At 36.3% G+C, this 26,506-nt stretch overlaps 4 protein-coding genes across 4 annotated transcripts; all 4 read left to right on the forward strand.

The window, feature by feature from the left end:
- The first annotated feature begins 3,071 nt into the window (after positions 1-3,071).
- LOC128682262 (zinc finger Y-chromosomal protein-like) lies at positions 3,072-11,107 on the forward strand. Its single transcript, XM_053766888.1, has 2 exons — positions 3,072-3,393; positions 5,562-11,107. Coding segments are annotated over exons 1-2 (1,536 nt in total). The 5' UTR covers positions 3,072-3,391; the 3' UTR covers positions 7,096-11,107.
- LOC128682267 (zinc finger BED domain-containing protein 4-like) lies at positions 11,058-12,123 on the forward strand (the record flags this gene model as incomplete). The annotated part of the gene is made up of 2 exons (XM_053766892.2): positions 11,058-11,190; positions 11,576-12,123. Coding segments are annotated over exons 1-2 (675 nt in total), but the record flags the coding sequence as incomplete, so codon positions are not given.
- Positions 12,124-12,125: 2 nt separating this feature from the next.
- Positions 12,126-16,463, forward strand: LOC135310014 (zinc finger BED domain-containing protein 4-like). Its single transcript, XM_064436935.1, has one exon. It carries the CDS (start codon positions 12,163-12,165, stop codon positions 13,288-13,290), a length of 1,128 nt encoding a protein of 375 aa, XP_064293005.1. The 5' UTR covers positions 12,126-12,162; the 3' UTR covers positions 13,291-16,463.
- A 2,546-nt stretch (positions 16,464-19,009) lies between these two features.
- LOC128682233 (uncharacterized) lies at positions 19,010-26,338 on the forward strand. The gene is made up of 10 exons (XM_053766846.2): positions 19,010-19,177; positions 19,572-19,643; positions 20,571-20,645; positions 21,821-21,919; positions 22,413-22,511; positions 23,432-23,576; positions 24,126-24,217; positions 24,561-25,024; positions 25,717-25,784; positions 26,014-26,338. Exons 2-10 carry the CDS (start codon positions 19,572-19,574, stop codon positions 26,082-26,084), a joined length of 1,185 nt encoding a protein of 394 aa, XP_053622821.1. The 5' UTR covers positions 19,010-19,177; the 3' UTR covers positions 26,085-26,338.
- The last annotated feature ends 168 nt before the right edge of the window (positions 26,339-26,506 follow it).

Here is a 26,506-nt window from a genome sequence, read left to right on the forward strand (position 1 = left end):
AACTGTCTAGAAAACAATATTTCTCGTTATAAAATCTGTTGCCTCGCTCGCGCATGATATCACTTATCATACGTAATTCGTGGTCCTTGATCTCTGTTATACCTAGATGACATAATCTTATAGTTAAAGTTATGTGGTTAATCTTATAGTTAAGTATAAGAATATTATGTAACTTCTTATATATGTGGGTTAAATAATTTTCTTCCGTCCGTAGATCATATTCACTCAATCGGTAAAAAAAGAATCTTTGACTTCCGGGTTTGTAATATCTCGGGTCATGGTTTATTTGAAATAAAAATAAATTTTGCTATCTATAAGGTATCTATAATATTTATTTTATCTATGTACATACATATATATGCACATATATATACATATATTTATCTTGTATATTAAATAACAATATAGATTAAAAAATTTCTATTTTTATTTTATTTCACTAGTACAGGCCCAGCTGATAATCAGCGCTGTGGCTCATGCTGCAGCTTAACTTTGTCGGCTTCCATTTTCGAATTTTCCGTTAATACGAAGCTCCTACAAAATTAGATATTGGCCATAGATGATTTAATAGCATAATATATAAACATATGTACTTAAATGTGTTTTGTTTAGCCGATATAACGTTTCTCATTTTTTCCTTTCTTTGTACAACTAAAATAATTATATTCGGATCAAAAAAACATTAACCTATTCGTTCGTTTATAAACAGCGGGTATCGACAGCTGTGGGGCAAAGCTAGTCTATATAATAGCTAGCCCGGGGCATCGTACGGCGCTCCCGTGGGAATGCAACGAAATAATGGCAGGTAGGTACTTTGTAAAGCAAGGTTCTTTGAATTACCCACGGGAGCTTACGGTAAAGGCTTTGTGCTAGAGAGAGACAGAAATCAACGGAGGAAACAGATCACAGATTATAAGAACATTAAAAGTTAGTTTGGTATAATTAGGTGCGTTATGTTACTAAAAGAAGAAAATATATAATATTTTACTTTCATCAGCACTTGATCACAATCATAATATGTTTCAGTATACCTTTTGACCATGTACTTTATTGTGTGCTTACATTATTTTATTACTGATAAAAAAATATACATCAATTTATATTTAAAAAATGGTAAGCCCTTCTGGCATAATAGGGACCAACACTGTTTGAATGAGTTTCTTTCGGCGTTTCTTCTCGGTAGTTTGTAGCTTTGGTAAACATCATTTAATTTAGAATATGACGTGAAAAAGTGCCTGTGAAGGCCTAAATTCTGAATAAATGATTGGATTTTTGTTTTTTTTTTAAAGGAAGAACTCACGTTTTTAATAGTTCTCGGTTCCTTGTATGGCATTTTATATGAGTAGTGCACTTGCAAATGACGGTCAAGTTAAAAAAATAAAATTAGGAAAATCGTTTTAAGCCTCTCTAGTCCTAGAATGGCGTTATTAATATCGGTATTTTTCCATTTAATAGACAGGTATTGTTGAAACGAATTGTATTTATATAGCAAATAAAATCGCATTTTCATAGTACCTACTTAATAGGGCTTAATAGTTTAATACGAAAGTGGTTTGATGACATAAACGTTTGGATCGGACTTGGATACAACCAACTGAAAATAGCGGCCCAAAGCCGCGAGGGTTTCCGTATGCTGACCTCCAAACTTCAAATCCAAGATGGCACCCCATGATGATGTGTGTGGCTTAGATCTAAAATTAAATGGCCGAATGTTTCTTAAATTACCTATTTTGTATATATGGCTGTTGGTCTTCCTAAAATAAATAAAAATAAAAGAAATAGGTAAATGAAATAAAACTCTTTGAATATAAAGGCAAGCGGAAAAAATTACAAACGACTTAAGTGGTTTTTCCCGCGTGAAATTAGAAAAAGTATTTTTACGAAATTAATAGTAAGGGTACATTGTAGCCTTTGTCTTTCTCCGTACTCTGAACTAGGTAGTTTTATGTATTTATGCATCAATAACATTGAGTTAGAGAAGGTTTAGTATATAGAAAGTGTAGAGGAACATTATTAACTTTCACATTTATAATATCACTAACGGCCCCTCTCGCCTGCGACAAAATCATAAAAGCTACATGTTGCCCGGTGCTTCGCTCCCGTGGGAATTTTGAGATAAAATATAGCCTATAGCAATCTTGGATAATGTATCTTTCTAATGGTGAAATAATTGTTGAAATCAGTTCGGTAGTTTCGGAGATTGTCAGCCTCCCAACATACAAACTGACAAATGCTTACCTCTTTATAATAATAGTATATAGATTTTACGCCAAACCTTTCTCAGGAATCACATATCACCTATCTACTTATTTGTGAAAACCGCATGAAAATCCGTCCAGTAATTATCGAGTTTATCGCGAACAGACAAGACAAACAGACGGAGCAGAGGACTTTCTTTTATACTATAGTAAGGAAATAGTTAGGATTTAGGTACCAGTAATGGCAGAGATGTCTAGAATCCCACCCGAGTCCGATTTTTCATCTATACCTAAATTATTAAAACGATTCTTTGCAGCAACTCTTTAAAGGATGATTATATTATCTATGACCCCTATCGACTCTGATGTACCTACTCCTAACCCCCTAATCCCAAGGGAAATTTTCAGAATATCAATTTATATCTTGGTTTTATTGAGTCTTCTCCCAAGCGTTTTTCATTTTGTATTAAACTAGTTGAACTATTTCACTCGACGTGTGTAAGTACGGCACGTTCTCACGAAATTCAATACACCCCCGGGCAAAGCCGGGACGATTATAATTTATACTCGTGAGAAATTTATAGCTAGGTACCTATCTATAATAACTACCCGCCAAGCATGACGCAAACAAAGTCGCTGGCGACGCCTAGCATTTATCGCGGCGTTTCGTTTTACGTCACTATATTTCGGTTGAAACATTTGTTCAAATATAAACGAAACATTGCAATTACAACAATGCAGTTTCTAAGGACATCTTTTATATTTTTATATAAAATTTTATAGTTAATATCGTGTACTTATTAACATACGTAAATTATAATCTAATAAATTATTGATATCCTCACATACACAATATAAAACGAAACGTCCAAAATTGACAGTTCGCACCAGCCTGAATGTGTCAAACATTCCTAATTTTTTATCGTGATTTATAGTGAAACAATTTTGAAATTAATATATAATATATCTAATAGCGGTGAACCAGGACAATACCTCGTTGTTTGTTATCATTTACTGTCCAAAAGTTTCGTTTCAATATCGATATCAGAAGCGCCATGTTGAAGATTATCATCGTGCCCTCAGGGGAATAGACCATTTTATGATAAAGCATTAAAATTTCGTGCTAAGCGTGTAATTTCGTAGTTATGACGTGTTAGTGCATTATAGGATCATATTGTGGTGTTTTGTCGTGAATGTAAGTTGTGAAAATAGTATTTCCTTTGCGGTTTATCGTTTTTGTTATGTTTTCGTAGGCTACAAGGACAAAGTTAGCTGCCCGCCTGTGATAAGGAAAATATTCACTTAGACACATTTACGAGTTCCTTTTTAGTGCCAATTTATTTATGTATTTAATGATTATGCCTATTATTAAACCTAAGATTATTATTAAACCTAGAAACATATCTGTGAGGCATATTTAGAGTGCAGTTTGGTTTAAGATGACAAACTATGGTTATTAAAAGTAATACCTTAGATAGATAGATCATTTATTCCTTAGAACATGGTGATACAGAGTTGTTAAAAGAGTAAGGTACAGCATATTCTGCCTATTGGGCGTAGGAATGTTAAGTTAACACAAAGATGACCTTTAAAGAGTTTGAGAAAATCTTTATCCATACATTAATAAACACTAAAAAATATTAACTTTTATTTAATTGATACTTACGGCTTGCAGGGTGCCACATAATGTTAAAAAGGGAAAGATTTGTATTTTTGTTTGTACACACACACACAGTAGCTTTGAACAAATATGTTCAAAGCTACTGTGCCGATACGAATGAAATTTAGCATAGAGATTGACTAGACCTTGTGGACTACCTTTTACTGTACCTAACTCATAGCATCACTATATGGTATAAAATAAGTCACTTGCTTCTATCTGTCTGTCTGTCCCTATGTATGCTTTAAAACAACACAACTGATTTTGATAGGGGTTTTTTCAATAGACAATGTGATTCCTGACGAAGGTATATGTTTATCATTTACTAGATATTTCCTGCGCCTTCACTCCCATGGGAATTTCGAGATAAAACATAGCCTATAGCAATCTTGAATAATGTACCTTTCTAATGGTGAAAGAATTTCTGAAATTGGTTTGGTAGTTTCTGAGATTACCTGTCTCAAACATACAAACTTACAAAGTTTATCTTTATAGTATTATAGATTAAGGTTTTCCCGAGTGAAGCCAAGATGAATGGTTAATAATAAATATAAATTCTTTGATTTATCTAGTAAGGAGAGAAGGCTTCCCACTCACTTTGTTGACCTCGGTGACGCAGTGGTAAAGTGCTTGCCTCTGAACCGAGAGGTCCCGGGTTCGATCATGGGTCGGGTCGGGTCATGATGGAAAATGATCTTTTTCTGATTGGCCCGGGTCTTGGATGTTTATCTATATATGTATATGTTATAAAATATAGTATCATTGAGTTAGTATCCCGTAACAAAAGTCTCGAACTTGCTTTGGAGCTAGCTCAATCTGTGTGATTTGTCCTGATATATTTATTATTATTTACTCCACCAGGCCAGTCCACAAAGGACCCTTATCGTTTAGCTCTCTCTGTCTGTCTGTCCCTCTGATCTCTCTCTAGCCCAGAGTACTAGAATGCTGTAATTTGGCAACAACAAGCATATCAGTCACAACAATAAAACGATAGAATAAAATTTCGAAAAATATATTAAGACACGCACTTTTTTCTGGGATGACAGGTAACCTATGTCCTCCGTACCCATGACTATGTGTATGCAAAATTTAACGAAGATCGTTTCAGTAGTTGAAAGCGTGAAAGCATAACAAACTCATTTTCGCATTTATAATATTATGTAGTAAGCATAAGTATGTTATAGTAAGGATTGTTGATTATTGAAATATAAATATATATATATATATTGAAAATTCCAAAATTTTCCGGCAGTTTTGTAAGTTTTACGGAGACTTTCCTTGGATTGGGAAATATTCCTGACAGTTTTCGTCTCTGCACCATTTTACATAAAAATTTACTTCTTTGAGATGTAGGTAACAATAGCACTTGGTAGTGTATAGGCCGAGTCAAATTAAAAAAAAAAAAACAATTGAAATCACCCTAAAATGTATAGTTGACGACCTCGGTGGCGCAGTGGTAAAGTTCTTGCCACTGAACCGAGAGGTCCCGGGTTCGATCCCCGGTCGGGTCACGATGGAAAACGATCTTTTTCTGATTGGCCCGGGTCTTGGATGTTTATCTATATATGTATTTGTTATAAAAATATAGTATCGTTGAGTTTGTATCCCGTAACACAAGTCTCGAACTTACTTTGGGGCCAGCTCAATATGTGTGGTTTGTCCTCATTTATTTATTTATTATAGTTTTATTTTTCTAATTACAGGTTCGAGGTGGACATGACAGATCGCGGGGTGGAAGGCATGAACCACAAAATGGACGAAATGGATTACACAATGGCTGGCATGAACCTAAAAGTCGAGGGAGTCAACATGTCCCAACAGTTACCACCCCCCCTATCACTCCTACCCCCGTTGCCACCATTACCAACCCACATGGTTCAAAGCGAGGGCACTTATCAGCCTATGGCGGAAACCGCCCCGACAGTGCCAAAAGTCGAACCCCCCATGCTACCCCACGAACTCCCCAACCTACCACCCCATTTGCTGCCCAACCTGCCAGCAGACTCCAAAGGCCCTAAATACATAAGCGTGACGAGCGACCAACTAACTGAAGAGCAAAGACAAATGTACGAATCTGTGTTATCAACATGGAAGCCCGTCTTGTTCCCCAAATCGGTCAAACGTTACATCTGCGAGAAATGCAACAAAGAGTTTAAGAATTACCAAAATCTTTATTTGCACACAACTAGAGTCCATTCAACGGAGGATTCGGCCGTTCTCTGTGACCGGTGCGACAAATCATTCAAAAATAAACACTACTTGTACATGCACAGAATGAATAAGCATTATTCCGAATCTGAAAAGTGCTATTGTCAATTCTGCCTGCAGGAATTCCGTACGGGCCGCGCGTTGCATATGCACGTTAAGAAAGTACACCCAAACACATTACCCGAGATCAAGTGTCCCGAATGCGGCAAAGAATTCAACGTCCCATACAAACTGAGATACCACATCGAGAGAGTCCACAGAGCTGACAAAGAAAAATATAAATGCCAACTCTGCCAAAAACTGTACAAAAGCCATTTAAACTTAAACAGACACATGCAGTTCCAACATTCTCACGTCGAGAGACATCCGTGCGTGTTTTGCGATATGACCTTCAAATCCCGCCACCATATGAAGCGACATATCCTGAACATCCACCCGCCTTTGGAGTCCAAAGTGACCTGCCCTGAATGTCTTAAGGAGTTCAAAAACGACCAGTACCTCAAAGAACACATGCAGATCCATTCATCTGCTGATTTAAAAGTGAAATGTGATTTGTGTGACAAATTCTTCCACTCGGCTATACGTCTGAAGAAGCATAAAAAGATAGTGCACCCGTCTAAGCCCAAGATTCGCTGCGAGAAGTGTGACAAGGAATTTGCGCACGCGCACTACCTGCGGCGTCACAACAATTCAGTTCACGTTGATGTCGACGAGAAGAATTACGAACACGAATGCGGATTGTGTGGCAAAAAGTTCAAACTGCAGCGTTATTTGAACAATCATTTGCAGAGACACGAACAACAGCACCTGAAAAGGATCTCACAAATGGTTAAGACCGTTATGAACGAAGACGGCACAGAGGTGCAGGTGAAGCGGCGCGGCCGACCGAAAGGTAAGAAAAATAAAGTGACTAAAGAAATTGAGTTTATTAAGTGCGAACCGGTGTCCAGTTCTGAATCCGAGAGCGATGGTGAAGAAGAAGATGAAGCGACTACCGAGGAAGAATCTGAAGCGGAGGAGTCAGAGTAAATATGTACAAAAAAATATGTTTTTTGTGGCATTATCATTAAGGTGCATTTTACACCAAGCTTATATGATTGCTCATCTGTTCCCATCTTAAACTTGTTGTCTGACAAATGGCTTGCCCGGATTGGCCACAGCCTATGGCCAGTCAGAGTGAGATAGAATGAGCATTTACTCGCTTGGTGTAAATCAGTCTAAACTATTACGTCGGAGAATGTTAATCAAACTATACCTATATGTGCTGTGTTTTTAAACGTAAGAATATTTTTTTTTTGTAGGCAAATCAAAAGTATAGTTTTGTGCTTGTCGGTTTGGGTTGTTTAATATTAATTCGATTTACTAAAGGGCATAGAGACGGAAAATATTTTTTTCTTACTCTATGGTTCTTGGTAATGGTTTAGGGAAACCACGAGTCAATGTAGGGTTTAGTTGTTTAGCGTAAGGTGGAATTTTTAAAAACTTTTAAATTACTTCTAAGCTAAATCTTAAAATTCTTATTGAAAATTTATATTATTAAGTGTTAGAAATTTTAAATGATTGTTTTTAATTAAGTCAAGTTTTGGAGATTTGAACATGTCTAGCCGCGAAAGGTATTCCGCGACAATATGTGGAACTATCAAAAACTATGGCTCGGGCACGTTGTTGTTGTATGCGACTGTGGCGCCGCGACCAGAAAGCTCGTTCGCGGGGCGGACTCAAACTGTGTTTTTGCACATTACGAAATTATATATAACTACGAGTATTTTTGAGTAGAATATAAATGAGTGCGCTGTCTCCTGTCGACTGGCAACACTGCGTGTGTATCAACCAATCGTGACCATTCTATTTGGTATTGCAATGGCAAAAAAATTAGTTAGTTAAAAATACGTTTTTTACTATTTATAGGCAGGCTGTACTGCGGGATTTTCTTTGAATTAACGTGATTGAACTAAATTAGGACTGTATATTAGATTTTCGGCAAAAAAAAATTAAATTAAATTAAATAAAGTAAAATTAGTTTATCAAGCGTGCGTGTGCCGTTCTCTTGTGCGTACACTTGAAATTGTTTAATTAATTTAAAACAAAAGTATATATTTAAAAAATTCCTAATTCGATTCGAAATTTAACATTTTTAAAATTCTAGGAGAATTTTTTGTAGAACAGTAGAACAGTCCAATAACTGAGATAAATATATATATATAAAGGCAAAAAATGACATTCCGATTTGCCCTCACCGATTGCCCAAGACTTCTTATAAAGAAGGTATTCTAAAAATACAATTTCTTTGTCTAATATTATTTTTCCTTCATTTTACGAAATAAATAGTACGGTCAACTGCACATCGACCTACCAAAATTCATTGAAAACTCGTCGCTATTATACCGCGCCATAGAGGTTCATGGAGGGTGACTCGATGTGCTGTTGACTGTACAGTGAAATACGATTGGAAAATGTATATCGCTGAATTTCATCTAAGTGGCAATGACCGCCATTTTGATTTTAATGTCATAAAGACTTGACAAATGTCAGTGTTGCTGGCATATTGAGTAAAGTCACTCTATTTTATAGATTAAATGTACATTCGATAACAAAATTTGTATTAAATACTACCCGAAGACTAGATAATCGGGCGGACACAATGTCCCAAACATGCTGTATTGAAATATATATATATATATATATATATATATATATATAAATTCCACATGAGTTAATTTTTTTTTTGAGGGAAATTTTTACCAAACGTTTATTAATCATTCGTCTCTTTCTGTGTAATAGGAAATATGCTTATGTAAATTCGCTATATTTTTAAATTAGGTATTGAAATTCTAGAAATGGTAATGTATATACGCACCATAGACAAAAGAACCTAGGTTCCGTTGTCTGTGATAAAAACCCACGTAGATCGGCAGCAATGTGACGCAATTTAAAATTCATTCACTCATGTTGTATAATAATTTTACACACATATATTTTATAAACGAGAGATATATATATATAGATACGATTTTTAATTAATAAAAAGCGTACTTTAACCTAAAGTGTGTTTTGTCTCGTAATTTTTTCCAGTCTAAGAGGTACTTAATAATTTGACTCACCACCACAGTTATTTTGTAGATTCAGGGCGTGGTTCACAACTTGCTGATAAATTATCTGATAGCCTATATGTAACATATCAAACAGCGTTAAAATTGTGTTTCTCGAGTTTGCGATACAGCTGACCAATCACATCAGGCAGATTTATTTAGCATTTAGTTTATCTGTCAGATTACAATTTGATGTTTTGTCAGACGTTAAGTCTATATACGATTTGTGTATAATCATTTGATATAATTGAAATACATTAACGATTTTACAGATTTATCAATATTTCTAACTGTTATTAAGATAACATTTTTTTTTATGTGCTAGATGTCTAGTTTTGATGTTACAATCCCAATACTTCGGGTCAGAATGTTCGATTTAATTACTGACAAATAGATGTTGATTTTGTAATAATGTTATTTTAGTGTTAAGATCTTGGGTGTAAAATATAATTTGTTTTTAAACATGTTTGTGATAATCTTGCTAAGTGTACATATTATATTAAAAATGGTGGATTTTATGGATTTGTAAGACAGGGATGCTCAAAAATTGGCGGGAATATCTAATCATAATAATTATTATTAAGATCCAGATATTTGGACAGTCAACAGCACATAAATCTACCTACATTAATTGCAAACTAGCCGCTATATTACCGCGCGACTGTACTAAAATCATAACGCAAAATAAAACTTAACCTAGAAATGGCGGTTATGCAAAGTAATCTTATGACGAAAACAGTTACAAATTTATTTATATAGCTCACGTTTCGTGCGACGTTGCAGTCGGCGTGGTCGCACCCAGAGCGCTAAGTCCCGTTGTGTAGTTAAAGTGTTAAAAGCGTGAAAGTTTATATTCTATGTGGTTAGTGTTTGTACGCACGGTAATTTGGCATTAAGATTAGATTAACCGAAATTATGAATAATAAAATGTCACTTGTCTACTATTACAATACTACTAGTAGGTATAATTAATTAATTAGAACACGCTAGAATGTAGTGTTGCCGAAAAATCATTGTTTTACCATCGATAAATGTCGATAATCATACGGAACATCGACAGTGCTATCGATAAACAGACGATTAATGTGCATATTTCAGATGCCGAACTATAGCTTGCCTTATCCAAACTAATATTATAAATACGAAAGTAAGTTTGTTTGTTACCTCTTTGTGCTCTATCTACTCAACCAATCTTATTGAAGTTTTGCATACATGTAGTTTAAAGTGTGGAGAAGGACATAGGGTACCTTTCATCCCGGAAATAACACAGGCGAAGCCGTGGGCAAGAGCTAGTAGTTTATAAAATTCAAATTCGAAATTATTAAACTTAGGATGATATACATCCCGTCAAAAATTTTATAAGTAAGTTTACTGCCGCATTCCAAAGCTCAGGTGAAGAAGAAGAAAATCTTACCCTGCGTTCGAACGGGCGTAATTTCAACGCGCGTTAAAAATGCGCTGGCAAAGAACGCGAGAATCCGTGTATCCTGTCACACGGCAACTTTTTATGGCATTTTGAACGTCGTGCGGTAGACGGCGGCACGAATATTGAATATCATATGTCGAAAACGAATATATAGTCGCCAAAGTCCGCGTTTTTACTAGAGATGTAACGGATAGCAGTTTGGCCGGATACCGGATACCGGATATTCGGCCTACCACCTGGCCGGATAGCCGGATATCTGGCCGCCGAATATCCGGCGGAACTTAGCCGTTTGGTGCAGCGCACACACACTTGGCGTAGGCGACGCGCGAACGATCGGGTGGCCTCGGTTTGATTCGGGTCTTTTCGTTGATGAGCGAAGTTAGCAATTCTTTCATTCATTGACTTATTGTGTCGATTGCAGTGCAGACACGTGCGTGATTTTAGGTTATTATTTCACTGTGCTATTGTTTTAACAACGAGAAATGGCATCGGCGAAGAAAAAGTCGCCCTTATGGGAATACTTTGACATAAACAGTGAAAATAATAAGTTAGCTGTTTGTTTATTATGCAATGTTAATATTTCACGTGGCGGTGAAGGCAAAAAAGCAGGTATGTAGCTAATAAATCTAATAGTCCATACTTCCATACTATCCATTATCCATACTAATATTATAAATGCGAAAGTCAGTTTGTTTATTTGTTTGTTTGTCCGTCTTTCACGTCGAAACGAAGCAACGGATCGACGTGATTTTTGGTATGGGGCATGGGGATAGTTTGGGGGCTGGAAAGTGAAAAAGACATAGGCTACTTTTTATCCCGGAACAATATCACATTCCCGCGGGATGACGTCGTGTAGTCCACGCGGGCGAAGCCGCGAGCGGAAAGCTACTAATAATCTAATTGCAATTCTTTATTTATCGAGTACAGTATCTTGCACGTTTAAGTGCAAGTTTAAAGTATTTATTTACATTAAGTATTTAATTTTTTTTTCTAGGTACTTCTGCTATGAAAAATCATTTAAAATCAAAACATCCAGATGAATTTCGTGCAGTGAATAAAGAAAAGGCCGCTGTCGAGCCTACTACAATTTCTTTAGCCATTGCGGGGACAAGTTCGTCGTCATTTGCAAAAAAGCAATTGACTATGACAGAATCTTTCGAAAGGAAATTGCTCTGGGATATAAATGATGCTAAAGCCAAAAAGTACCATTATTTAGTAGCCGAAATGATTGCACTTGACAACGAGCCATTGTCCATAGTGGAAAGAACCGGATTTACCAGACTCTTAGAACAAGCTTTACCCGGCTATAAATTGCCAAGCCGGACTTATATTAGCCAAAAAATCGTTCCTGATATATATGACAGAATTTACGAGAAAATCAAACTTAACATTTCGAGTGCCTTCGCTATTTCAGTGACTTCTGACATATGGACTTGCTTACACAATAATGATAGCTTTCTGAGCTTCACAGCTCATTGGATATCATCTGAATTTAAACTAGAACACGGAGTTCTGGCAATGAAGCCTTTCTCAGGGTCGCACACTAAAATACATTTGTTAATTCATGATAGTGGTGCTAATATGGTGAAGGGTGTCCGTTTGGCTAAGTACGATTCTGCTAGATGTTTTATACATACACTTCAAAGAGCAATAAACGAGTCACTCAAAGTGCAGACTGAAGTGACAGCAATGATTGCTGCTGGCAGGCGACTTGTAACGCACTTCAATCACTCAGGTTTAGCTCAAGAAAAACTGCTGACGATTCAAAAAGAGCTAAGTTTACCCGAGCATCAATTAGTGCAAGATATTAGCACTAGGTGGAATTCCACTTTTTACTTGATTGAACGTTTGTTAGAACAAAAGCGTGCCATATCATTGTATGTTGCTGATCACGATACATTCGTAAATTTGACAGCTCAACAGTGGAGTTTAATGGAGCAGTGTATCAATTTATTAAAGCCCTTCGAAGAAATAACAAAAATAACAAGTTCTGGACTATCCTGCGTGTTGGAAGTTATTCCACACGTAACTGCTTTAAAAAAATACTTAGATAAAGCTGAAACTGAGCAAAGAACTCCTGATTTATCACATATGCGCGCCTCGTTAAAAGCTGAATTAGAAGTTCGTTTTAACTCCATAAGTCAAGACTTAAACTACTTGATTGCAACTTACCTAGATCCGAGATTTAAAACAAACTACTTGGGGGTGATTGACGCTGAAAGAGCACGCCAGGAGATCTTGTTGGAATATTTAAAAATGTCTTGTGAAGAGTCCTCAAGTAGCAGTTCATGTTCAACACCGGCTAAAAAGAGTAGAGGAGAGGAGACAGAGTCAGCGGTATCTCGCAAAGCTCATGACACGTTTTGGGATTGTTTTGATGAGGTAGCAAATGAAAACAATACTGGCCAGGTTCAACGCGAAGAAAGAAACGCGTTAACCTGTGAGCTGGATTTTTATCTCAAGTCGGTGCGAATTGATCGCAATCGTGACCCTTATTCTTGGTGGGCAGCTAATGCCAAACAATACCCAAATTTATCAAAGTTTGCCAAAATCTATCTTTCAGCACCTTGCAGTAGTGTGTATAGCGAAAGACTTTTTTCTGAAGCTGGCCTTATTTATGAAAAGAAGCGAAACCGCCTGCTGCCTCTCAATGCAGAAAAATTGGTTTTTATTCACCATAATTTGCCCTTAGTACAGTATGAGTACTAATTAATTAATTTTCTACTTTAAACAATACCTAATTATGTTTCTTAAGTCTTACTAAATAAAGTAAATAATTACTAAACAATTTTTTTTTATCCAGATCTTTTTTTATTTCGGCCGGATGTCTATCCGGCCGAATAGTAGTTATCCGGTATTCGGCCGGATAGCATTAAGGCCGCCGGATAGGCCGGATACCGGATTGTTACCGGATATCCGTTTCATCTCTAGTTTTTACGCCCGCGAGTGAGGTTAACAATAGTGATATATCAATACTATGTTAATTCTAAAGTGTGTACCTACCTACCTCATTAGTGTTCTATATAGGCCGACAATTAATCTAACAATGCCGCAAAGTGAAGCTCATAGGGACATTGATTTTTGATCCAAAACATTGTTTTTATGACGAGCAAAGTCACCTACGCATCATACCTTAACGCGATCCACTGGTTCTCAGAGCGTTTCGATCGCTGCCGCCGCGCCGCGCTGTCATTACAATTTTTCAAATTATGACAAAGACAAGAATTAGTTTTACTCAAAGTCAAAAAGATATATATCTGACCTTAAAATAATAAATCTGCAATGTGGTAATGTCAATTTTATAAATGATTGATTTTGGAAATGATTCCTTCCTCAAGAAAATTGACGGATCGTAATGACAGCGCGTACGCAGCGGTCGAAACGCTCTGAGAACCACCCATGGATCTTCGCCATGATTTACTTTTCGACCTAAACTGATATTACAAATTATTTTAATTGAGGTAAACCGAGAGGTGAAGTTCGCGCAGTGGTAAAGTTCTTGCCACTGAACCGAGAGGTCCTAGGTTCGATCCCCGGTCGGGTCAGTATCCATATCGTTGAGTTAGTATTCCGTAACACAAGTCTCGAACTTACTTTGCTAGCTAGCTCAATCTGTCTGATTTGTCCTGATATATTTATTTACATTCATTTTTGGTTCCCAAATTGAACTGAGTTGCATTGGAATCGTTCCGTAAATGTTGATGGTAGGCCTGCCGAGGTCAATGTACAATATAATCTTTAATACCAATGTACCTACTTATTTACTGTCACCAAATCGAGTGTTTCGCAGATTTAATTATAAAGATATTTTATCTCGATATCAATCGAGTCATGTTTTCACGACAAACTTCTGGTCTGATTTTGATGAAATTTGGATGATGAGTGTGTAAAAAAATGGTACCTACCACGGGCGGAGGTGCGTGCATCTGTTATATTTATTTTTATAGACAAGTTAACAGTGTAAATATAAAAAATTACAAATATTAAACTAAGTACAAAAATACCTACTATTTTTTTCTATAGAAATTTCTTCCAGACCGCGAAAGAAAAATGAAATTAAATTAAACAATAGGTATATTAATAAATAATAATACTTTATATTGTTGTAGAAAAAATGTCGTTATGAGCTTTATTGCTATTTACAACACAACGCACAATACATTAGTATATAATAGAATACGTCGTCTTTTGTTTGTCTTTGGCGTTTTGTGACGCGTCGTAGCGTAGCATATGGCTTTATGGACTCTGCCATCTCTTTTGCACATATAGCGTGTGACTGAGATGGGTCGGAAACTAATACACGTAACGCAACGGACGCGAGTAACTTAGGGAAAAATTATAAAATTCGTATTTGTATGTTTGTAACATCTTGTAGAATTAAATGACGATTTTTTAATTATTGTAACGTTCCACGTGAAAAGGTACCTTATGGAGAGCAGAGTTGACGTATTATACGCATCTACAAGGTTACTGGTATCTAACGCATAACCTTCCAAAGGCGCATAAGGTACATAGAGACTAACATCTTTTGTTCTACGACTTTTGTCTAAACGTAATAAATAAAATTTAAAAAAACTTTCTATAAAACGTTACCTCTATGTTCGACTCCGCTACTGTACTGTCTCGTGTTGCTCGGCTATTACATACAGTTAACATGTGTACAAGCGCAAATTAGATTGTATTTTTGCCTATGAATAAAAAAAAACTATGAATCACGAAAAGTCGTATAATAAAAGTTGCTTGTTTTGATGTACCCAAGTATTTTTGCGTTTGACACCCTGTATAATAAAAAAATATAGTGAAACGTCATAAGCGACTTCCCTCCATTTTCTCGCAGAACGTCACAATTATTGAAAATCGTGTGTAACTCTTCGTTGTCACACCGGCTGGAAAAAAATCATGCTGTTCTGAACTTTATGTCGTTACAATAAAGATCACAATAGACTCGTCAAAATATGCACCCTGTCAAAAAGTTAAAGCATACATTTAATGTATTTTATGTTTCGTCTCTTTCTGTCAATGTCAAATATTTAAAAGTGCGATAGAGACAAAACGTAAAGTCTGTCAAGAAAGTGTAGTTAAATGAAGGAATTAAATGAAGTCGCAGTCTCCTGTCAACAACACTGTGTGTTTATCAACCAATCCTGATCATTCTATTTAGTATTGCAATGGCGAAAAAATATTTTCCTCACCTTCATGACAGACTGTAATACAGCAGTATACTTAGGTCCAGGTAATTCGTTTTTGGCGTAGCTAAAATAGCGTAGTTAAAATTTTACTTCGAGCATCCCTGTTATTGTAAGTTCTTAATTGTTTCTATAAATTATAAATATCAATGTTCCTTTATTAAGAAAGAGCTGACACGATTTCTTAATTAATAACTTTGTGAAAAAAACGCCATTTTGTGTTTGAAAATTAAATTAAGTGCGCTTTTAGATGCAAAGTAAATATAGGTATTGCTATCTGTTGCCAATTCAAGATTCTAAATCTCTAAATCTTTGACGACCTCGGTGGCGCGGTGGAAAAGTGCTTGCCACTGAACCGAGAGGTCCCGGGTTCGATCCCCAGTCGGGTCATGATAGAAAATAATATTTTTCTGATTGGCCCGGGTCTTTGATATTTATCTATATATGTATTTGTTATAAAATATAGTATCTTTGAGTTAGTATCCCATAACACCAGTCTCAAACTTACTTTGGGGCTAGCTCAATCTGTGTGATTTGTCCTGATATATTTATTTCAATATGTATTTCGTTTCTTTTTCGTTATAATAATTAGCTTCTGAATCGTGTCAGTGGGCATTATCTGTTCTTGATGATGTTTGTCTATTGTAAATACGAAGCTCTAAGTGTGAAAATAAATGGTTATTTCAATTATCACAACGATATTTTATTAACACAAATCCTCTAATTTTATTATTCTTTCACCATGTTATTGATAAAAAAAGTTAAAACACACAAAGCTAAAATATGTTGTGTCTCTTTCTGACTTAATGTGGTCTCATTTTGAGCTGTGACGCCGTGAAGCCCGAGGTCAGCATGTAAAATAAAATTAAGATTGAAGATTTGACTAATTTCAAAGCCTACTTCGAAATGTTATTGTAGCCTATCAGCTGTAAAGGTTGTGTCCTTAGTCCCTTCGTACGACGATGATGATGGAGTGGCCCTATTCCATGGCGGAACCACACGCCACTTGTCAGATTCAATTCAGTAGAAATTAGCAAATAAATTCATCTACTTAAATGAGCGGGAACACACCCACACCGTTTAAGGAAACAGTGTATTTTTCGTTTGTTTATAATAATTAAGTGGCGAATCAACTATATATAGATATTTTCTATTCTATTCGTAAAATCTAACAATAATTGTTGTTGTGATTTCGTGTGAGAAAGTTTTTTAAAAAATCAAACAAATCAGTTATTTTGTTCGGCTCATAAACAACATAGGTTTAGTTGCGAATAAATTTCATTGAGAACAGACGTTTGTTGCTCCTTTCCGAAACCACTCAATCTAGTTTGAACCTTATCACCTAATCATATTTAAATGTACTTACATAAATCTAAACGGAATTGCAATATAGGTAGGGGGCCACAGGGCATATTCTCTGCTACTGAACTAAAGTTTGTCATTATTTTAAATAGCTATAACATGTCCCACTGCGGGGCAAAAGCCTCCCCCACTCTCTTCCACGTGCCCCTTTCTTTGGTCTTCTCCATGGAATGTCTGTCGAATGCTCTAAGCTCATCCAGTGTTTTGATTGTCTAGGCCAACCTCGCTTTTTGTAACCGTCTGTTGGAATCCAGGTTGTAAGAATGTGAGCTGCATACGGCAAACGTGACCCGCCCAGTTCCACTTAAACTATTTAACTAAATACCTAAGTTTTTTACGAAAATTATACTTAGCTTATTATTATCGTAAGAGATACTCGTATCTTGTTGCATTCAACGCGTGACAAAAAGTTATGTCCGTACAGTTAATTCTAAACAGTTGTCTAGTCGGGAGCCGATACTGGCACCATTGGGTCATGCTACATGGAAACTGTAGCGACATGGTATTACAACTAGGCTTGCCAACTTAAAAAAAGAGGCATTTCCGGGATTTCCCAGCTCGACATCAGGGACGTTGGTATTTACGCGGAACACATCCAACACATATAAAATGGTAGCGAAAACTAATATATTTTAAACTAATATATTTTAAATCATATACTTAATAGAATAATAACTATCAATACAAATGTATGTTTACAGCTTGAATGAACAAACACCGAACGCTCCTCAAGCGAAATATGTAATGCGTAGGTGATTAATAATTAAATAATATTTAAAACATATAATATTATAAATAATCATCGATTTCCGGGACAAAAGGCGTCCCGCAAGGGGTCATGGCGGCGGGACGGCTCCAAAATTGACTCGGAAAATAAAATTCCGGGACGTACCGGAATATCCGGGACGTTTGGCAAGCCTAATCACAAGTCTGTAAGATATACGGAAGTACTTAGGTTAGAAATTTAACTTGCAAAATTTGATTACAGGTGAAACTAAATAAAAGCTTGCTGTAGAAAGTAAATTAGATCCAACAAATGGCAACACATAGTCCCCACACAGCCTCGTCAATCGATCACGATTAAGTTTCGTAACACCTGTCTGGTTGGTCGGGCGACCGTGATTTTGAGGTGAACCGGTATTGTAGTGATGGGAAACAACTTGTCGATAGAATTTACAAATTCATTTTGTTGATATTTTTTTATAGAATCTACATAATTTTAATTTTTGTCTTTTAGAAAACAATCCTGTCTACATTTATCATGTAACTGAGTATTTCTATAAATAATTTTATAATTCGTCCAGAATTTAATCAATCGAATAATTTAACTGTAGATTACCTAGTTCGTTTGGAAAACCATGACAAAATTATTATGACTATACGAATATACTTACATCAATATATAAATATAATCTTTCCAAGAATATACCTATATAAATCACTATTATTTATAAAGTTTATAGAGATAGTAACAGGTTACGCTTGTTTCTATTATATTTAAAACTCAAGCTTTTATGATAAATTAAATATAAATAAATTGTGTATAATGAGGTTATAAGTTGATAGTTAAACAAAGGGAAATTTTATTTTCTTCTTTTTGGAGCATTTAAATAAAAGCTGTTTTTTCAGTTTTTTTCTTCTAATTTATTAAAATCGAAAACCAAACCAGCACGCAATATCCTATATTTTCTGTGCCAAATTTCATCAAAATCGGTCCAGTAGTTTTCAAGCTTATCAAAAAAAAAACAAAAAAAAATCTTCCTTCTTTATAATATTAGTACCTATGGATGAAATGAAAATACTTATAAAAATGCGTAACGATATTACTTAAGATAATTATCGATAATTTCATGAAGTTATTGAACTTCACTAGCCAAATAAGTTGTTAAGAAATTGGCAGTCTGATTTAGAGCGCGAACATAAGATCAAGTGTAACGTTATGTTTAAATACTAATATCCGAAATAATAAGTACCTACTTCATTTGTTTAAAGCTTTTTGTGTTTGATGTGAAGTGTTTGTCCTTTAATAATAATAACGAATTAACCAGGTAAGACATAGTTTATAAAATTACGTTAAAAAAAGGAAGTTATAGTTTTTTTTTTAAAGAACCTTTTCCCGCGTCTCTCAGCGTGAAATTCTCACGGGAATATACTGTATTTTTGTGATAAATGATATATTTATTTATGCGAAATTTCAAGAAGTTAGTATAAGATTAGGATGTGACGTTAAAATTTGTTTAAAAAAAATATTTTGACCTTTTTTTAAACAGCACGTCCCACTGCTGGGCAAAAGTTTTACAATTATTCCTTTCAAAATTTGATATTACGTAATAGACAAACAAGTTATATAAATATTCTTGTTTTGATTCATGTTATCAGACAGAACATTTTGTTTTTAATTTTTATTTTTGTGAACGTTTTTTGTGTCTTGTCTTTACAAAGATGGCGGCACCGTCCGGGGAGTCTTCCGGAACCGGAAATGAGGAATACACGGCTGGTGTTAGACTTGTTGTGGTAAGATTTTTTTTATTTGTTTATGGTTCTTATTATGTTTTATTTTTTAGTTTTAATTGGCATTACAAGTTTGATGTGGTGTTGTGTATATCATACAATCTATATTTAATGAAACCTAGGTAGGTAGAACTGGGTATTCCTTAGCTCATTCGTGTCGGATGTCTTTAGGCGACTTATAAATATGAAACTGACAATATAACAAGACAGATTATAGTATAATAACTTAGTATTTATATATTGACACGCCTGCGGGTGTAAAAATCCGGTTTTCTAGGCCAATCACATAAATCTAAAAGGTCGTTTGAGGTATTAAATATTTGCGTGCAGTATCTGTTCGTGTTTGGCTTAAATGATGCACACTTTTAAAATTTACTTAGGTACATAAAAAGGTATAGGTAAAGCTTGAAAACATATAATGTTCTCAACTCAATCGTGAGTTCTCAATATAGTATGTAGTGGTAAAACAGATAATATTTAGTTTGTGATAATAATTACACATTACAGTTTTCATTATGAGATTGTTTAATATTCCGTAGATATATTACTGAATATTACGGGTGTATATTACGTTTATAATATCAACTTTTATGCTCCACGCTGTCGTCGAGCAGTTCGCCAAACTTTATCGGATTTGGTATAGTAGGTACATTGCTAGATTTTCATTTCGGCAAATAAAAGCACTCATACAAATGAGGCAATGTTCACGCATTCACGTCGGCATGATCTGGCATTAAAATACTTTTTTATTGTAAACATTTGAATTCTCGAATTGTCCACAACATTTCAATCGTAAATATTTATTGTAAACATACAACGTATTGATACATATATTAAAGGTAGGTGCCGTAGTGGAAAGGGAGTAAGTACCTAAGTAGGTATTTTGAAACATGACTGGTCCATCTAACAGCAAGATGTCTTTGATTCCAGCTCAATCTCCCTGAAGACGAGGGTATAGGACTCGGGTTCAGACTCACCAGGACTCTGTGGGATCCATATCCATGGGTAAGTGTTTTTATAACAAGTTAACAGCCGTGTCTTGTGATTGGCTACAAAACCCACGTTGTTGCCGTCCACCGTCTGCTTCACCAGCGCTTTGGAAGTCGGCAGTACGTAGACTTAGTATAATCCAGCTCCACACTGTCCCCGAACTCGGACACACGCCGAACATTGCGTGGTTAGTGTGAGAGCTTTCATTTACCGCAATGAAAAACCAGTAATGTATACCAGATATCGCCAAGCTTTGGCAAACTGTTCGACGACAGATTGGAGCTGGCATAAGGTAAAGCGAACCCGACGCTTAACGTCTGATGAAAACGCTCAGATCAAGGATCGTCTAAAGTATAAGTAGTGGCGAGCTTTATGTTCTTAATTTATATAATCTATGGTCCCTCCCTCTACATTACCTTTGTAACCAATATGACTGACTGCAAATATAGTTTTTCAATTCAATAATGTTTTATTGTGAAGATTCTCACGTTACAGATTGAGAATTTACCTGGGTTAAAACCCACTAGCTTGGAGATTCTCATTCATATCTGTAGCGAGAGCGAGGTTATTATACTCGACCACCTTCCACGAAGGGAACACATCTTCCCGCCGCTAGACGCAGCGCCGGGGAACCGCACGCGACAGACGGTGTCATGTCGGAGGTTGTATATATGCTTCTGTTGGAAGAATGTAAACAACGCCTAAGCATTTAAAAAAAATCTATAATTTATGGCCCGCTCGTGGAACTTTTTGTCTATTGCGCGCAAATGTCACTTTCTGTACTTACGTTGCACTTTTTCAATAAATTGTTTTAACAAGTATTCTCTTTAAATCGTATATTCTCTACAACTTCCAATCGAAAACGCACTGTTTGCGCGGTCTAGGCTTGTTAGTTTCTGTAGTGAGTCGACCGTAGCGCCATCTGCCCGTAGTGTCGTGAATCTCCTACATGACTTGGCATGCTATTGAATGCTTTTTGCGTCAGCGGCGTTGTGTATGTGGCGTGATAGATGTCGCAACATATTCATCATTCCATCCCCTCCCTGTTAATTATAAGCCCTCCGTGACCCACTGCTGGGTATAGGCCTTGTTCCGTCTTCGCCAACCATCTCTGTTCTGGGGCATCCTTAACCAGTTGTTGCCAGCATTTTCCTTTACATCTAGCTGCCATGCCAAATTTGTGTTCATAGGTGCGGGAGGTCACACCTGGTGCGAGGGCCGACACTGCGGGTCTGAAGACTGGAGACTGTTTGCTTCAAGCTGATGGCAGGGACCTCTTGGGGTTGCCGGTAATTGTTCATTATAAGCACGCTCCTAACTCTAGTGTGTAGAATATGAACTGTACCAACAAACAAGATATAACACTATACAAATACACACACACAATACACTATATTACAAATGTAAACCGATAAAAACACTAAGTAATTGTAATACAGCAAATGATCATCTATTATACAACGTGCCGAAGTGGCTTCTAATAGATAAAAATAATTTAATAAAAAAATATATAAGTAAAATATGGTCACTGGTAGCAGAGCTTGGGCAGTTGAAGCAAATTCAGATTTTATTGCAAGTCACAAGTTATAGATTGGTTGTGTGCATAGGTTGATAGTACAAGGTAAGGAGCATAGCAAACATAGGGGGCAATTAGATGCCTGTTTTACATGTAAATTTAAGAGGAGAAATCAAAGTATTTCACAACTGAGAGGATCATACAAAAAAGTCATTAATAATTATGTACAACGCCATCTACATTTCTGAATCGCAAACTCATCGCAGGTCGGTCAAGTAGCAGGGCTGATAAGGGGAGATGGCGCAGGGAGGGGGGTGTCTCTACTCGTGTGGAACTGCGGCGTGGACCCGAGGGACGACCCTGAGGTTAGATTATTATATTTTTTTCATAATTCCCTGTTTGTTATTAGAAAAACACAGCTTGTACGCTTGCATGCCAGCTATTGGCAATATGATACTCATTTAATAGTGGTTAAGAGCAATGAGGCGAACTCCACAAAGGTTTACTGCACGGACATGGTTTATGTGTTGTTTACAGTCCACTGATAAGTTTTATATTGTTTGTTAATGATTATTTACATTCTGTTTGCTTCTATACCGATGATTCTTTTGCATGCTAATTTGATGTGAGTAACAATTCAGTTTGTAAAGCTATTTTAGATGTTTTTTAGTTTATTAAGGACCGATGGTCCTTGGTGGGCGATATGTTTAATCTTAACCGTATAGTTATGTAATATTTTAATTTAGTTTGTTCAATCTAGATGGCGCTGTTCGAAATTAGAACTCGACATGGTTTCGTTTTTGCTATATACCTATGTGTAAAGATGCATTGATAATAAATGTCTACGTTCCGGGAGTTTTGGCTTTGATTCAGATCACCCAGGCCCGGTATACCTTTGGCCATGTGTTCACGGGTAAGCAAAAAGGTCTAGGAATTTTAGCCTTAACGACTTCTAGATTGTAGGTTTTGGGAAATACGATGAGACACCTTGACATGGAACAAAAAACACGTAGCAAATCATTGGGTCTACATGCTTTTTTTTACGAAAAACGCGTACACGATATGGGAACTTTCGCAGACACTTTTTACGTCAAAATTTATAATTTCGTATATTAAATATTGGTCAGTAATCTTTCAAAAACTACTGGAATTTCGGAACGACCACTGCTGAGAAGAAATGCCGAAACACATTTGAACAGTGTTGACGCTTGAAGGGCTTAACTACCATTATCATTTCTTACAAATATATATATTTTTTCTCTAACATAAATGATTGACAACATAGTTGCTATGGAGTTGCGGGGGGGGCGCGCGGGGCGAGCGCGCGCGGCGCGCGCTGGCGGGCGTGCTGCGCGCGCTGGCGTGCTGCGTGTGCGCCGCCACCGCCGTGCGCGCGCTCAGCTGCGCTCGCTCACATCTCTATTGCGAAGGTGAGGTCAATACTGTGCTGGCTTTTGCTCGCAGCATCGCCCGTGTGAATTTGTTTCGTGTAAACAAGCAAGATTTTCATACAAACTTTCACCCCTCATTATAGTCACTTGGGGGTTGATTATTGAAAAATAAAGTAGCCAATGTTTGAACGGGAGTCTTTAGTTACATGCATAATTTCATCAAAATCAGTCCAGCGGTTTAGCCGTAAAAGCGGAATAGACAGGCAGACTTTTGCATTATGATTTTAATAGGGAATTATACCTACACGTATCGGGTGTAATTTTGCAACTCAATTTTACAGCAGTTATCTTCAACAGATTGAGCTGGAATTTTGTACACACGTTTAGTTTGGATTACAATGCATTATTATGATAAGCATGACCTGATTGCACCCAGGAATGACTCCGGACGTGGGAACTTAACGGTTTACTGCACGGACGTGATTTTTTTTTATCACACATTAAATACATTATGATCTCACCGACAACAATAAAAGCAAGTCAAAATTACAATTTTGTAACAAAAATTATACTGTTTTTAATTTCCAGCTTGCTGGTCGAGGTTGGAGCGCTGTGCATTGTGCCGAGAAGTCCTACCCCCGAAGGACTCCCCATATGCGAAGAATTTAGTGGCCGAACAGGTACTTATGCAAGATTTGTGGCTCCCGCCCTAAAGTTGCTTGCTTGTGTGAGTATGTTATTGCTAACACTGATGTTAGATTCTATTTCTAGTCGCCTAATTCTTTGTTTGTATACCAACATCTGATTCGTGTATTTATTACAGATAATATCGTGACGAATCCTACACTCCAACTGATAATTCGTTTTACAGCTTTAGTGTGAAATGGAGAAGACAATGGCAAATCACTCCTTGAATATTACCAAAAAAAAAATCGCGTGACCACATAATGGTCACACCGCTCAGCCATGAGAAGAACTTAAAAAATATATATTCTGATTTCAAATTATTATTATTTTTTACAGGCTTTCGAGGCAATAGCTACGGAATACGAAATAAGGGACACGTTAAAAAGACCAACTCAATCAGTTTCGGCGTACAACACACCAAATAGATCACCAAATATCTCCCCAGCCGTGAACCGTAAAAACCATTATCGCTTGTCATCAATGAGCAGAAAAAAAGTACAATTCAACGAGAAACTTGGCCAAACTTACGGCTCCGATCCCAGTTTGCACAAGTCATTCGAAAAAAGAACTACCAATTCGGTGGATAATGATGCTGGCAACTCCAGCTGTCAATGTGACAGGAATAAAAACGTTCCGAAAATGAAAGTCTCGAGTCGAGAATGTGACAGCGGTGATTTGAATTGTCACAATTTACAGCATAAATTGGTGGCTAGATTGAGACCAGCGTGTTCATTAGCCGATTTACCGAATGGAGTGCAGTCTTGTAATCTGTCTAGGTCACTAAATAGCTTGGGGAATTGGTGAGTTGGTTATATTAACACTAGCTGAGGCCTGTCTCTGACCGCGGCAAAATTACAAAACAACTATAATTAATTAACATAATTACAAAACCCATTTTTCGGACTGCGTTTTGAAATTTTAAGTATACTATGTTCTATGATATATAACTAGGTATGTATACGCATACCAAATCTCATCAAAATCGGTCTAGCTGTTTAGCTGTAAAAGCGTGATAGATTTTCGCATATAACATTTTAGTATGAATAATTCGATAGCGAAACGGCGAAAATACAAAAATTCACTGGATAGGATATCCTGTCATTATATTGATATTTCAAGTCATTTTGAAATTTGTCATTTTCACACAGACAGCATCGCCCTCACCGTGTCCTATAATTTAGTTTATCTTTTGTAATGTTACATTTTCCCCGTTATTTATAAAAAAGTTAAAACGTAATGTAAGCTAAAATATGTTTTGTCAATATGCTCTTTGCATGGAATTAGTAGGTACTCATGGAATTAAGTAGTTACTCCTATTACTTACTAATTCCATGGCTCTTTGTAATATTTGCCATTGACAGAAAGTGACAACACATACTTTTAGCTTGTATGATAGGGTTATTTTGAAGTTGCCATTATATAACTTAATTTTTCTACCATATTCTTATAAGTTAAAATTCGTTTTAAATACATAAAACTTTCCTTTTTACAGCAAATCTGACTGTCAGCACAGTGGTTCCCTAGATAGTTTGAAGAATAGCTGTCCTCTAAATGTCGGAGGTATTTTTTTTTTCCTTCTAGTCTTCATATTCATCAGAAAAGTTAATGTACGTATACGTATGACTATGACCACAGTGTAATGTTCTAATATCTGTGATTATGACTGAGTTGGCTTTTGTTTTCACTGATGTCGTACTCTATTCAAGTCGCCTAAAGGCATTCGACGTGACTTTTACAATTACGTACATCTAATGTGGCAAGTTGCTAATATTATTTCTTTCTGTTTCAGATCAACCAGTTTTTGTTCTGTCGCCGCCGCCTATTTACGTTCTAGCTTGTGATCATTGTCAAAATAAGTGATTTCCTATTGTCTCTCTCATCCTCGCGTGTTACCGGTTTCATTCGGGAATGTGACGCCGCGAAACCAGCGGTCGGCGTACAAAATAAACCTTACAATTATAAAAACTTGACCGTTCTATAACCGGCCGCTCGTCTGACGTCAATTCTCCTTGGGAATGCTGTTGTTACCTATCAACTGTCAAGGCTACGTCCCGCAATAAGTTACTTGTTTTGTATATGTTTTGTAATAAATAAATATTCTTTATAGTTTGAAAGAGCTTGCTGTTTATTCCATTGAGACGGGGATCAAAAAACGTATTTTCTCTGTACAGATTAAAATGAAAGAAAAAAAACACTCGCGCTCAAATACTTTCCTTTTTTTTCTTTTTTGTTGGTTCCATTCATGCTATATCACAGAACTTTATCTAGATATTGATACTGTA

The sequence above is a fragment of the Plodia interpunctella genome, chromosome 29 (genome assembly GCF_027563975.2).
Source record: "Plodia interpunctella isolate USDA-ARS_2022_Savannah chromosome 29, ilPloInte3.2, whole genome shotgun sequence".
NCBI classification, from domain to species: Eukaryota; Metazoa; Arthropoda; class Insecta; order Lepidoptera; family Pyralidae; genus Plodia; species Plodia interpunctella.

Coding starts and splice junctions, on each gene's coding strand:
- LOC135310014 (XM_064436935.1), top strand. CDS start 12,163: ATGGTGAAGGGTGTCCGTTTGGCTAAGTACGATTCTGCTAGATGTTTT.
- LOC128682233 (XM_053766846.2), top strand. CDS start 19,572: ATGGCGGCACCGTCCGGGGAGTCTTCCGGAACCGGAAATGAGGAATAC. Junction 21,920..22,412: donor GGGACCTCTTGGGGTTGCCG/GTAATTGTTCAT, acceptor AACTCATCGCAG/GTCGGTCAAGTAGCAGGGCT. Junction 23,577..24,125: donor CTCACATCTCTATTGCGAAG/GTGAGGTCAATA, acceptor TTTAATTTCCAG/CTTGCTGGTCGAGGTTGGAG.